Source organism: Canis lupus, chromosome 20 (genome assembly GCF_011100685.1).
Source record: "Canis lupus familiaris isolate Mischka breed German Shepherd chromosome 20, alternate assembly UU_Cfam_GSD_1.0, whole genome shotgun sequence".
Taxonomy (NCBI): Eukaryota; Metazoa; Chordata; class Mammalia; order Carnivora; family Canidae; genus Canis; species Canis lupus.
In genome coordinates, this window is record NC_049241.1 from 42,003,751 (window position 1) to 42,018,180 (window position 14,430).

General features: G+C 45.1%; 1 protein-coding gene across 9 annotated transcripts in view; it reads left to right on the top strand.

Annotated features, from left to right (window-relative positions):
- KIF9 (kinesin family member 9) overlaps positions 1–14,430 on the top strand; it is a 53,039-nt gene that overhangs the window by 10,235 nt on the left and 28,374 nt on the right. For 6 of the 9 annotated variants that reach the window (XM_038566623.1, XM_038566619.1, XM_038566620.1 and 3 more), the window contains 6 exons: positions 1,653–1,877; positions 8,215–8,298; positions 8,409–8,501; positions 9,657–9,804; positions 10,871–10,935; positions 13,462–13,539. In XM_038566623.1, coding sequence (XP_038422551.1) covers positions 1,653–1,877; positions 8,215–8,298; positions 8,409–8,501; positions 9,657–9,804; positions 10,871–10,935; positions 13,462–13,539 — 693 coding nt within the window. The remainder of the gene's footprint in view (positions 1–1,652; positions 1,878–8,214; positions 8,299–8,408; positions 8,502–9,656; positions 9,805–10,870; positions 10,936–13,461; positions 13,540–14,430) is intronic. The other 3 variants (XM_038566624.1, XM_038566622.1, XM_038566621.1) reach the window with 2 other exon arrangements.

Consider the following 14,430-nt stretch of genomic DNA (forward strand, 5'->3'; position numbering starts at 1 on the left):
GTTTAAGAAGAAAAACAGGTGAAGTTGATTTTAAGAATGTATTTTATGTAACTCCATATATGCAAAATATAATTTCCACATGTGGTCGATATGAAAATCCTTGAGGTATTTTACATTATTTTTCTCATACTAAGTCTTTGCAGTGTGTATTTTACACTTATGGCCCATTTCAAGTTAGACACTAAATACATACCAGGCATACTGGATCTGTATTTAGATTTCATAAAATTGGGCAGCCCCAGTGGCGCAGCGGTTTGGCGCCGCCTGCAGCCTGGGGTGTGATCCTGGAGACCCGGGATCAAGTCCCGCATCGGGCTCCCTGCATAGAACCTGCTTCTCCCTCTCCCTGTGTCTCTGCCTCTCTCTCTGTGTCTATGAATAAATAAATAAAATCTTTAAAAAAAAAAAAAAGATTTCATAAAATTTACCATTGAAAAAGTATAAACCCAAGTTATTCCAAACATACTGAAAAGTTTACCAGTAACTGAATTTTGGAGCCACTTTGAAATTTAAATTCAAATTAATTACAATTAAATAAAATTTAAAATTCAGTTCCTCAGTTGCATCAGCCACATTTCAAGTGCTCTGCAGCCACCTGTGGCTAGTGTCTACCATGTTGGACAGCACATACCTGGACTGTTAGAGCCAGGTGGGAGCCTCAGGGGATCATCCAGCCCAACCTTCCCCTGCATTTGACAGTTAAGAAAGTTAAGGTCCAGAGAAGGGGAAAGACCAGTCCAAAGTCACCTGGCCATAAGTACCAGGGAGGGTATTAACAGTTGGGAAGGCTGAGTTTGGTCTTGGCTTCTCTTACTAGCTGAGTGACCACAGGCAAACAATTTCATTTCATGGAGCTTTCTAACAGATGGGCATAGCCCCCTGCCCTGCTTCAATCACAGAGGAATTTTGAGAATGGAATTAAATAATAGTTGTGAAAGAGGCTTATATATAGTGAGACCCCATAAAATAAGGGATCTGCACCCCAGAGTCCTTTCCATTCATCATGTCAGGGGACTGTGCAACCTGTTAAGTCAGGCCTTAAAAAACTACATGACCGTAAGTATCACTCAATGGACTTAATACTAGTAATTGTTGATGATGATGACCATCATGCCAGCTAGACTACAAATTCTTTTATGACAAAGATTTTTTAAAGATTTTATTTATTCATGAGAAACAGAGAGAGGCAGACAGAGACACAGGCAGAGGGAGAAGCAGGCTCCATGCAGGAAGCCTGATGCAGGACTCGATCCCAGGACTGCGGGATCATGCACTGAGCCAAAGGCAGACGCTCAACCACTGAGCCACCCAGGTGTCCCGATTTTTTTCTTTTTTAAGATTTTATTTATTTATTTGAGAGAGAAAGAGAGAGAGAGAGAGAAAACGTGAGCAAGGTCCGGGAGAGCCAGGGGGAGAGGGAGAAGCAGATGCCCCACTGAGCAAGGAGCCTGATGTGGAGCTCATCCCAGGGCCCTGAGACCATGACTTGAACCAAAGTCAGACAGTTAACTGACTGAGCCACCCAGGTGGTGTCTCAGGGCAAAGATTTTTTTCATTGTACATCTTGTTCTCTGCTGAAGTCAGAACTCTCCTAACACTGGCTGGTCATTGGAGTTTTGCTCTTGGTGACTGCCATCCAATATCCCATCTAGGTTTTTAGGATGATCGAAGAACGCCCCACACATGCCATCACTGTGCGTGTTTCCTACCTGGAAATCTACAATGAAAGTCTATTTGATCTCCTGTCTACTCTGCCCTGTGTTGGACCATCAGTCACACCAATGACCATTGTGGAAAACCCTCAAGGGGTCTTCATTAAGGGCTTATCAGTCCACCTTACAAGTCAGGAGGAAGATGCCTTCAGCCTCCTTTTTGAGGTGAGATGAGCAAGTCTAAGGGCTCCTTCCTTCTTTCTCTCCTACGCTCCCTCCTTCCTTCTCTTTTTTTCTTTTCCTCCCTTCCTCTTTCTTAGTTTTTTACTTACTTTGATAATCAGAATGAATATTAATATTTGCTCATTTAGCAAGTTCAGATAGTAAAGAAAAAAATACTGAAACAGAAAAAGAATTCACTTGCCTGTTTCCTACAAACAGCAACAATAATGTATATCTTGGCTTATTTCCTTCCTGTCTTACCACCACCACCCCCATCTACACAATTTTTTAACATAGTTGAAATTGTCCTTTTTTTCAGTTAACATGAAATTGTAAACATGTGTAGTATAGGAAAAAATAAGGATTAACATCCTTAGTGTATAAGAGCTCTTACAAATCCAAAAATTCCCCAGCATATGCTATTCTTTTAAAAGTCATATAGGTTGGAACTCTTACACATTGTTGTTGAAATGTACAATGGTGCAGCCATTTTGGCAGTTTCCTAATAAGTTAAATACTAATTTTATCATAGGACCTAGCAATTCTATCCCTATTTACCCAAGAGAAACAAAAGCATAGGTTGACACAAAGACTTCTAGGCAAATATTATAGCAGCATTATTCATAATAGCCAGACTGGAAATAATCAAAATATCAATCACCTAGTGAAAAAAAATCACCTAGTGAATGGATAAACAAAATGTACATCCATACAATGGGAAACTATTCAGCAATAAAAAGAAATGGAGTACTGATATATGCTACAATATGGATGAATCTTTAAAAGGGTAAGTAAAAGAAACACAAAAGATCCATACGTATGATTCCATTCATTTGAAATGTCCCAGTAGGCACATCTTTAGAGAAAGCAGGTTAGTGGTTGCCCAGGGGAAGGAATGGGAAATGGTTGTAGTTGGGCCCAGGGAACTTCTTGGAGTGATGTTTCCACATTTCTAAAATAGGATTGTGGTGATGGGGACACCTGGCTGGCTCAGCAGTTGAGCGGCTGACTTTGGCTTAGGGTGTGATCCCACAGTCCCAGGATCAAGTCCCGCATCGGGCTCCCTGCGTGGAGCCTGCTTCTCCCTCTGCCTGTGTCTCTGCTTCTCTCTCTGTGTGTCTCTCGTGAATGAATGAATACAATCTTAAAAAAAAAAGGATTGTGGTGATGGTTGCACAAATCTATACATCTACTAAAAACAATCACTGAATTATACTTTTTTGTTTACTGAATTGTATACTTAAAGCAGAGAATTTTATGCTATTTAAATTATATGTCAATAAAACTTCTTTATTTTTATTTTAATTTTAAAGCATTTATTTATTTATTCATGAGAGACACAGAGAGGCAGGCAGAGACAGAGGTAGAGGGAGAAGCAGGCTCCATGCAGGGAGCCCGATGTGAGACCTGATCCTGAGACTGCGGGATCACACCCTGAGCCAAAGGCAGATGCTCAACCACTGAGCCACCCAGGCGTCCCTATAAAAGTTTTTTTTTTAAAAGTCACATGGGGGGCACAGTGGTTGAACATCTGCCTTTGGCTCAGTGTGTGATCCCAGGGTCCTAGGATTGAGTCCCACATTGAGCTCCCCACAGGGAGCCTGCTTCTCCGTCTGCCTATGTCTCTGCCTCTCTTTCTCTCTCTCTCTTGAATAAATAAATAAGATCTTAAAAAAAGAAAAGTCGGGATCCCTGGGTGGCGCAGCGGTTTAGCGCCTGCCTTTGGCCCAGGGCGCGATCCTCGAGACCCGGGATCGAATCCCACATCAGGCTCCCGGTGCATGGAGCCTGCTTCTCCCTTCTGCCTATGTCTCCGCCTCTCTCTCTCTCTCTCTGTGTGGCTATCATAAATAAAAAAAAGAAAAAAAAAAAAAAGAAAAGTCACATAAATGTCCTCAGGAGTGATTTACACCCAGAGCCCTTGCATCTGCAGGCAGGAGAGTGTCCCAGGAGGCAGCAGTAGGGTATTCTTGTTTTATTGTTGCTCCTAACATTTCACCATGACTAATGATGTTTGCTATAGACTTTTGGTGGCTTCAGGTTAAAGAAGGTCCAAGTTCGGGAAGAATTTTTATCATGAATTAATATTCATACCCTTAGTAGTAACCACTCTCTTGTGATCATTTCATTGGTTTTCTTTCTAGCTTTACCACCTTTGTTTCCTCCAACAGCTTTATTTATTTTTTTTGAAATTTGTTATATGAAAGAAATCACATAAGATGAATTCTTATTACTTTTTCCTTTTATCTACTTTTTATGTGAAATTCATCTGCATTCTTGCTGTATATTTTTAATTGTCATCATCATTGTATTACATTGGGTGAATATATCACGAGTTAGTTATCCTCCCTACTACTGATGGACATTTGGGTTTTCCTAATTTGGGGGATATTTCAAACAATGCCACGGGGAAGATTCTTGTTTATCTTTTGGTGCACACAGCACAAATTTTTCTAGGACTGAAATTTTGGGTGGTTGAGTATGTGTGTCTTAAGTTTTCTCAGGTAATGCCAACTCTTTTCCGTAACAGTACATTCCCACAGCAGGTTATCAGAATCCTGAGTATATTGATCTTAAAATTTTGACCAATCTGTCTGGGTCTGGTGTGTGGTGTTTCCCACTATGGTCTTCTGTTATCATCTTTGATTACTAATCGAATTAAGGACCTTTTCGTGTGTTTATTGACCATTTGGGTTTCCCTTTTCCTGTCTTTTGTTTTCTTTACAGATGTCCTTTCTTTCTTTCTCTTACCTGTCTGCGTGAATTCTTTATATACTCTGAAAACTAATTATTTTTCAATTATATCTATTGCAAATATCTTATATTTCTTGTGGCTTTTTTTTCTCTCTGTGTTATATGATGAACAAAAATTCTAGATTTTAGGTTAACTGTGTAAATTTTTTGTTTTGGCTTACTTTTTTAAAAAAATAAATTTATTTATTTGAGAGCAAGAGAGGGAGTAAGAATGAGAGAGAGCACAAGCAGCAGGGAGGAAGAGGGGAAGTTGCAGAGGGGCAAGCAGACTCCTGGCTGAGCAGGGAGCCTGATGCGGAGCTCCATCCCAGGACCCTGGAATCACAACTGAGCCAAGGGCAGATACTTAATGGACTGAACCACCCAGGTGCCCTTGTTTTGCCTTTTCATGTAAAGAGTATATAAAAGAATTTTCTTTTAAAAATCCATGGATAGAATTCATCATCGAAGTCATCCGATCCTGGACTTTGTTGAAAGATTTTTGATTACTGATTCAATCTCCATACTAATAATTGTTCTGTACATATTTTCTATTTCATCATAACTCCGTCTTGGTGATCTGACAGTATTTATTTTTTACCTGAAACCTTTCCTTCCACTTGGGACGCCACTATTTAGGTGTCCCTAAATATTCAATTTTAAAATAATTACAACACAGGGCACCTGGGTGGCTCAGTGGTTGAGTGTCTGCCTTTGGCTCAGGGTGTGATCCTGGGGTCTGGGATCGAGTCCCACATTGAGCTTCCTGCATAGAGCCTGCTTCTCCCTCTGCCTGTGTCTCTGGCCCTCTCTGTGTCTCTCATGAATAAATAAATAAAATATTTTTAAGAATAAAATAAAGTCAAATATTTAAAAATAAGACTTCTCAAAATGTAAAATTCATAAAAACCTTTCCCCTCCTCCTGGATTCCATAGGAATCTTAGGATTGTTGCCTTGTCTGTTATGTTTTTGGTTTTTGACTCCACAGAGGCATCATTATTGTTTTATATAGTCTATATTCTTTTATATGTACCCTCATATTTACCACTTTCATTGCGTTTTCTTTTTTTTCTCCATAACCTTCCTCTGGAGAATGTTTTCCTTTTTTTCTGTTATACATTCTTTATAGTGAGCAAGTTGATACCAAGTTTCTTGTTTATTGAGATATTTTTGCTGGCTGTAAAATTCTATTTCGGCATTTGCTTCTACCATATTAAAGATATTACTGCAAAGTTACGGTTTCCATTGTTAGTAGTGAGAAGTCAATCGTCAGTCTATTATTCAGCAGGCTTTTCAATGTATGTTAGTCTGCATTGTCTGAGAAGCAGTTGCTGAGATGGGATTAAATGTGCAAAGATTTTATGAAGGGAAGTTCCTGTGTCAACAAACCAGGAAGGGATCTGGGGTAAGCTGCATAGCTGTCAAGCCACCATGCAAGTCCTACCTCAGGTAAAGGGAAGAAAGGTCACATAGATGTCTCCTAGACTGCTATGCCACGTAAGACGAGTTAGCAAAGAACTCTTCGTGGAGGGGATTGCACTTCTCAGGCCACCAGAGATTGCCTAGTGGAAGCCAAAAAGACAAGGGGAGAGGGCAGTTCACAAAGAGGGGACCCATATACCCTTCACAATGTCACTGAATTTATAGGACAAGTGATAGTGAGAAGCTGTAGGAGACATGGCCACAGGGGTGAGCAAGGGGGGCAGCCAGGTCTGCTCCATAGCTTAGGGCTTTCCCTCCTCTTCAGGTGTTCCACTCTCCCCAAGGGGCCCTGTTGTCACCATTTTGGGACTTGTTCAGAGCATTTCTCTGGCGCCTTTAAGGAGACTGGAGTCCCTCCCACAAGGACCTTTTTCTCTTAAGAACAGCCATTTCCACCATTTTAAAGTGTATTTTGGTCATAGCACCCAATCCTGTGAATTAGAGACCAGGGCCTGCTGTCCCTTTAAAACTACAAATAATTGGGCAGCCTGGGTGACTCAGCAGTTTTAGTGCAGCCTTCAGCCCAGGGCCTGATCCTGGAGACCCAGATTGAGTCCCATATTCGGCTCCCTGCATGGAGCCTGCTTCTGCCTCTGCCTGTGTCTCTGCCTCTCTCTCTCTCTCTCTTTCTGTCTCTCATGAATAAATAAATAAAATCTTTAAAAAAAAAAACTACAAATTATTCATTTTTCATAAATTTTAAAAGTAATAACATGTTCACTGGAATGTCTAGGTGGCTCAGTCAGTTAAGCATCTGCCTTTGGCTCTGGTCACCATCTCGGAGTCCTGGGATCAAGCCCCACGTTGGACTCCCTGCTCAGTGGGGAGTCTGCTTCTCCTTCTCCCTCTGCCCCTCCCCCTACTATGCATACACATGCATTCTCTCTCAAATAAATAAAATATTTTTTAAAAAGTAATAACATGTTCACTGTAAAAATATGAAAACATACACCTATATAAAAAGAACAAATGGGGGCACCTGGCAGGCTAAGTTGGTGGAGCACAGGGCTCTTGATCTCTGGATTATGAGTTCAGCCCCACATTGGGTGTGGAAATTACTTAAAAATAAAATGTTTTTTAAAAATGAAAAAAATAAAGAAATGACCTCTAAGCCCGAACCTAGAAGTGACCATTCTGAGCATCTTGTGTATGAATGCTTTCTTATGTGAATGCTTTTGCATTCCTTAGGTGGTCCTATCATATGATTTTACCCACCACATCGATTGATTTGCAAATGGTGCACTGTCTTTTCATCCCAGGGGTTAGTCCCACATCACCCTGGTATATGATCCTTTTAATGTGCTGTCGAAGTTAGTTTGCTATGATTTTGGATTCTGTGTTTCTCTATTATTAAAAAATATTTGTCAACATTTTCCTGGCTGTATAACATTCCATTGTATAGACCATCCCCTAATCACTGAATATGTAGATTGATTGTGAATTGGTATTCATGAACATTTCTAGAACTCTTCATTCTTACTGCTACTTTGCTTTACAGAAAGATCTATAAATTCTCATATCCGAAGCGGAGGGTGATGGTCTAGGTCTGGACCCCCAGTTGGTCTGCCATTCTACTAATTTATAAACAATTTTTAAAAAAGATTTTATTTATTTATTCATGAGAAACACAGAAAGAGAGAGGCAGAGACACAGGCAGAGGGAGAAGCAGGCTCCATGCAGGGAGCCCGACGCGGGACTTGATCCTGGGTCTTCAGGATCGTGCCCTGGGCCGAAGGCAAGCATCAAACCGCTGAGCCACCCAGGGATCCCCTCTACTAATTTATAAATGAGATTTCTCTGGAAGGTCTGATTGCAGTAACATGAGATCACTTGTGTAGCTTTTGGGTGTAGTTGAAAATGACCCAAACATGGGCGCCTGGGTGGCTCAGTTGGTTAAACGTCTGCCTTTAGTTCAGGTCATGATTCCAGAGTCCTGGGATTGAGCCTCACATTAGGCTCCCTGCTCAGAGGGGAGCAGCTTCTCCCTCTCTTTCTGCCCCTCCCCCTGTTTGTGCTTTTCTCTGTCTCAAATAAATAAATAAAATCTTTTTTAAAAAATGAAAATCAACCAAACACCTCATTATTTTAATTTTTCAAAATGTCTATGTTTTCCCTCCTCTTCAGGGAGAGACCAACAGGATTATAGCCTCCCACACGATGAACAAAAACTCATCCAGGTCACACTGCATTTTTACCATCTATGTGGAGGTGAGTGTGAGCTCCTTGAATAGCCTGGGAGGGGCGGCCGAATTCCATGGGGCCTGCTCTGTCAGAAGTTTCTCCCTGTGACATCTGACCTCTGTTTGAATGTTTCATAGGCCCATTCACGGACTTTATCAGATGAAAAGTATATCACTTCCAAAATTAACCTGGTGGATCTAGCAGGCTCGGAAAGGCTAAAGAAGTCTGGGGTAAGTGGGTAGCAGGAGGATTCTCCTTAACAAGTCATAACCCTGTTGCCGGCATAGCGCCTGTGTACATGGGCTGTACCTCGTGGGGCATTTGAGAGCCCAGTCCTCAGCTCAGCACAGTAGAGCACACAGGCTTGACTCTGTGGAGCTGGAGGGACGGAATTTGTAGAGATGAACCAGCAGCAACACAGTTGCAGTTCCTACCTAATGGGTGTTTTGTAAACATTAAATGAGATGATGGCCCCTAAATTCTTAGCAAGGTACTCAACCCTCAGTAAGTGCTCAGAAAATGCTTTGTGCTAGTATTAGCCTTTCTCTGTGTATGCAGGTGAGTGTTCACATGAGTCTTTTGGTGAGTATTTCATCTCAGATATTCATATGAGTGTAAGTAGTAGCATACATAGTCACAGGAGTATGCAGTGAGCATTCCTATGTGCATTTTTTAAAAAGATTTTATTTATTTTAGAGAGAGAGGGAGAAGGAAGGTGGGGAGGAACAGAGGGAGAGGGACAGACTCCTTACTGAGCACAGAGCCCAACAAGGGGCTTGATCCCACCCCCCTGAGATCATGACCTGAGCTGAAATCAAGAGTCAGACACTTAAGTGTCTGAGCCACCCAGGCATCCCTCCTATGTACATTTATATAAGTGTTTTTAACTGTATGATAGTCACAGAATGATTTATCAAGTATCTGCACAAATATTCCTATGCATATTCACTCTTTTTTTTTTAAATCTTATTTATTTATGATAGTTATACAGAGAGAAAGAGAGAGGCAGAGACATAGGCAGAGGGAGAAGCAGGCTCCATGTACTGGGAGCCCGATGTGGGATTTGATCCTGGGTCTCGAGGATCGTGCCCTGGGCCAAAGGCAGGCGCCAAACCGCTACGCCCACCCAGGGATCCCTGCATATTCACTCTTAAGTGAGCATTCATATGAATAATCACATAAGTATTCATGTTCACGTGAAGGCTCCCATGAATATTTGCATGGGCATTCCTGGGAGTATTAGTATTAGCGGGAGATGGAATACATTTCCATGACACTGAGAAGAAGAGCTGGCTCTAGGAGGTTCTGGCCTGGCCACCCACCTGCAGTGTTCTCGGTGGGGCAGCTTCCCCATGTGATGAGTGGAACTGACCTTTGGTTTGTAGTCTGAGGGCCGAGTCCTGAAGGAAGCCACCTACATCAACAAGTCGCTGTCATTCCTGGAGCAGGCCATCATTGCCCTCGGGGACCAGAAGCGGGACCACATCCCCTTCCGGCAGTGCAAGCTCACCCACGCCCTAAAGGACTCGTTAGGTGAGGGTGCGGTTGGTTCCCCAGGGAGGAGGGACAGGCCTGGCATAGCTGCTGCTGGTGATCACAGAATGGCTCCCTTCCGGTTGCATGCACTTCCCGGCGGCCTTTTCACAGTGACGCCAGACACAGCTGGAGAGGCAGAAGCATGTGTGGTACCCTCTTCCATCACCCACGGCCTGCTGTGCTGGTCCTTCAGAACCTTTGCCTAAACTTTTGCCACTGCTGGGAATACCTTCTTATTTCCCCCATCCCTAAACCTGGCAGAACCCTTCACGGCCCTTACGACCAGGTGGTGGGCCTCACCCATGCCGCCTTCTCTTCTCCTGTAGCCTCCCTGACAGAGGAGCAGGCTGTGTCTTTTCATCCTTGTATCTCCAGGTTTTCATGTTGGGACTGATGGCACAGTCTTGGGTGTCTGCTTATTAATTGAGTGCTGCCAGTAGCAAAGCCCTGGCCCACAGCCCTCTCCCTGCCCCTCCCTGCTCCAAGTTCTTGCCCTCGCTTCTCTTTTAGGTATGTCCAGTGGCTTTTCCCCTTCCCTTCCCTTCTCCAGCCTTATACATGCTGGGGTGTGTCTCCTCTGACCCTATCTGAGTCAGCTCAAGTGGCCAGAACAAAACACCATTGATGGGGGGGCTCGAACAAGAGACATTTATCTCTCATAGCCCTGGAGGCTGGAGACCCCAGATTGGAGTTCAGCATGGATGGTTCCTGGTGAAGATTCTGGCTCATAGATGGCTGCTTTCCTGCGGTGCTTTCACACAGCAGAGAGAAAGAAAGAAAGAGAGAGGGACCAGAAAGAGAGTTCTGGTCTCTCTCTCTCTCTCTTTTTTAGGGCCACTAATCCCATTATGGGGGCTTCACCCTCTCCGGACCTCATCTAAACATGATTACCTCCCCCAAGCCTCATCTCCAGATGCCATCACTTAGGAGGGTAGAACTTCAACGTAAGAAGTTTGACAGGACACAAACACTCAATCCATAACAGACCTCCACCAGCCTCGAAGGAATCTCTTGGCAGAAAACCCACATGGTTTATGGCCTTTCCGTGTCCTGCTTTCCACAGGAGGAAATTGCAATATGGTCCTCTTGACGAACATCTATGGAGAAGCCTCCCAATTAGAAGAGACGGTACGTCAAGACTGCCCATGCAACCTAGTTGGAATCCCTTCTCATATGTTCCAGGGCTGGGTAAGGCTGGCTCCAGGCTGGCTAAGCCGGCATATCAGCCATAGACATTGTCAGGAGGAAAAGGATCCAGGGGATGAATCAGCCAAACTTGCTGCTGGAGGCCTGGGCAGAATCCAAATACCAAGTACTAAGGGGCAGAGGCTGTGTTGAGGAAAAGACAAGGCAGGAAGCAGGCACAGTGTGGGGGCCTGTGTGAGGAGTTACACAGAGGGCAAGGGCCAGGCTTCCTGGGGTGCTGTTCCTGTGAATTGGGACCAAGGATAGCTGATTTCTTGTCCTTCATAATTATACAATTAAAAATCTTAGAAGCACCAGAGTTCCAGGCTGTGGTTATAAGGCCAGTAGGAGCTGACAGGTGCTAAGCATGTGCTGTGTATAGGGTGGTGAGGGGTGGTGGGAAGAGCAGCTCAGTAGAGGTGAGTTATCTGTGGCCCTAGGCTTCAGGGTTCCTTGCCATGGCCCTAAGGAACGTGAGCGGCCCAGATGAAGGAGTCCTTCAGAGGAAGAGGGACTCTTCCTCAAACTGGGGTGAGGAGGGTGGGCCCTGAACCGTCTGGGGTTAAAGGCAGTACAGAAAGCAAAGATGCTCCTGGCAGAGGGGACTGTGGGCCTGAAGGTGTGAGCCATGCCAGGAATCTCTGGCCACCACAGGGGAGGCCACGGGAAAAAAGGGGAGAGAAAAACTGTGGAGGCTGCGTGGGCCCCGGTGGCCAGGCTGACGCCTTGGCTCTGGTTGGCTCTGGCTGGTTGCTGGGGTGTCCTGGGGTTTGGATAGGGGAGGGCTATGGCCAGAGTTATGACTCAGGGCGATTAACCAAGCTGCAGGACCCAGGTGACCTGGGAGGGTACAAGCTTATGAGAATCAGAGGTAGTCAGATTGGCGCTAATGGCCAAGGCAGTGACACACATGAGCTCACACAGCTGGGCACCCTGGCAGTGGTTCCCTTCTTCCTCAGAAGGGCCACACATCATATATAAAGCAGATTTGGAAAGCTCTCCATAGATATTTTGTTTTGTCAAGTGCAGATGTTCAGGGCAAGCTGCAGTCATCAGGAGAATCCACTTCGGTGAAATAGGTCCTTTCCAGGCACACTGCAAGGCAAGATGTTCCTGCAGGGCCTCCCAGTTTCTTGCATTAGGGACCATCCCTGTGTCCAGAGAGTGTGTCCTGGGACTTGGAAGGCCAAGGAGGGAGCTCCTGCTGACGCACAGGCAACATCCCCAGAGGGAGGCTCCAGGAACCTCCCAGTCTCATAGCATAACAAAGCACATGTGAACCCCAAGAGGAACCATATGAAAATTGGGCCTCCGACTGCCTTGTTGAAAAATGTCCTCCAAGACAGTGGAAGGCCCCCCTCTCTCTCTCTCCTTGTCCCCACCTCTGAGGTCGTCACCACACAGGAAGCAGGTCTCCTGGTACCTGCCTTCCTGGGGGGTTTGTGACCCAGGAAGGAGCCCGCAGAGCCCAGAGTTGCCGCAGGGGTTTGAGACAAAGGCATAATGGAGTGTGGAAGCTAATGCTTCTCTTTTTCAAATGCTTTAAACCGTTAACACTGTTCCTGTGAAAGGATCATATTGCTTTACTCCTTGACAGTGCATGTATATGTGGGAGTAAACACAGTGAGGGAGTCCTGGCCACACTTCTGGTGAGTGTGGAGCAAGACAGCTTGATTCCAGTCTCATACAGAAGCAGCTGTCTCCTCCTGAGGGCTTGCTGTGAGCCATTTCTGTATAGAACATGTCACAGACTGGGGCGCCCGGGTGGCTCAGTCGGCTAATCGTCTGCCTTCTGCTCATATCATGATGCCAGGGACCTGGGATTGAGCCCTATATTGTGCTCCCTGCTCAGCGGGGTACCTACCTCCCCCTCTCCTGCAACCCCTGCTTGTGCTCTCTTTCTCTCTCTGTCAAATAAATACAATCTTTAAGGAAAAAAAAAAAAAAAAAACATGTCACAGACCTCTTCATTAGCCTCCCAGGCTCTGGGAGGCAGGTTTCCCCAATCTTACAGAGGAGTTAGAAGAAGTTGGTCAACAGCAGAGTTCTTAACCACTAAACCAGACTGCTTGAAGGAAGAGTCCTTTCAGGGCCCCAAGCCAGCCCAGTATGATGTGAGGCTGGGATCTCAGGGCCCCCTTGTGCTACCACTGGCTGTTCCCCGCTGCCAGGGAGCAGCCCTCCACCTCTCATGTAACAACAGTGCAGAGGGGCACAGCATTGGGGCTGTTTCTCAAGTGCCTACTCATGTGACTGCCTCATGGGCTTCTAGCCATAATTACCCCTGCCTGGCTGCCCCTCCAGAGGGACTTGGGAGGAACCCCCAAGAAGGAGACCCCATACTTCACTTTGGAATATGTCTACATGCAGAGATTTATCTTTCCCGGTAGACTCCTTTGACCTGCTTTGCAAATGTCTCTATTCACAGCAATTGGCCAAAGACATAGAGGTCTGTGATCTGTTTTTCAGCTGTCTTCACTGCGGTTCGCCAGCAGGATGAAGCTGGTCACCACTGAGCCTGCCATCAATGAGAAGTATGATGCTGAGGTACTTAGGGGCTTGTGGGCAAGAGTCTCACTGTAGAGAAAGTGTGTGGGTTTGCTGCCGAGGAGACAAGACTGGCTTCCCTTGCCACCTCAACTAAAGATACGCATGCAATCCTCTGTCAGTGGTTTTAGTCCTGGACAGGCCAGAGTCTCCAGGGTCCCTGAAGACCCCCTAGGGGGCCACCCAGGTGAGAGGGCTAGGTCAGGTTACCACCCAGTTCATGTGTGAGGCTTCAGGGCTTCTGATTACCCAGGGCTTCTATATGAGAGTTCCTTAGAGCTAACTGTTCCAGACGCAAGTAAGGACCACCTCTCATATTCATCTGGTTTTATCACTACAAAACCTCTTTCCTCCCAGCCTGTATGATCCCTCTAAGCAAGCACAGCTGCTGAATCAGAAGGCATGCTTAGCATCACCATCAACCAGGGAAATGCAGTTGAACCCTTAGTGAAATTCCACCCTCAGACTGGCAAAAATTAGAATTGTTCCGACAATGGAGAATGACGGTGAGAATGTGCAGAGACGGGAGCACTTGTCTGTTTCTGGCCAGAGTGCCATCGATACAATTGGTTTGGAGAGCATTTTGGCAACATCTTACAAAATCAAAACTCATTTACCAATAATTTGGCTTTCCTTTAGGATGCTTGTAGAATCACGGTTACCAGAGATAGGAGCATATGTGTGTCTTAAGCTCACGATAAAGCAGTTAAACTTTCCAGATTCTAAATCCTGGAGGAAAATTAATGGTCCCTATGGCTCCATGGAGCTAACCCATGGCTTGGAGCCTGAGGAGGGGAGTAAGTTAGAGCCGTGGCTCTCAAACATGAGCAGGTATCAGAACCACAAGTGGGCTTCTCGAAAAGGTCACTGGACCCATTTGCAGAGTTCCTG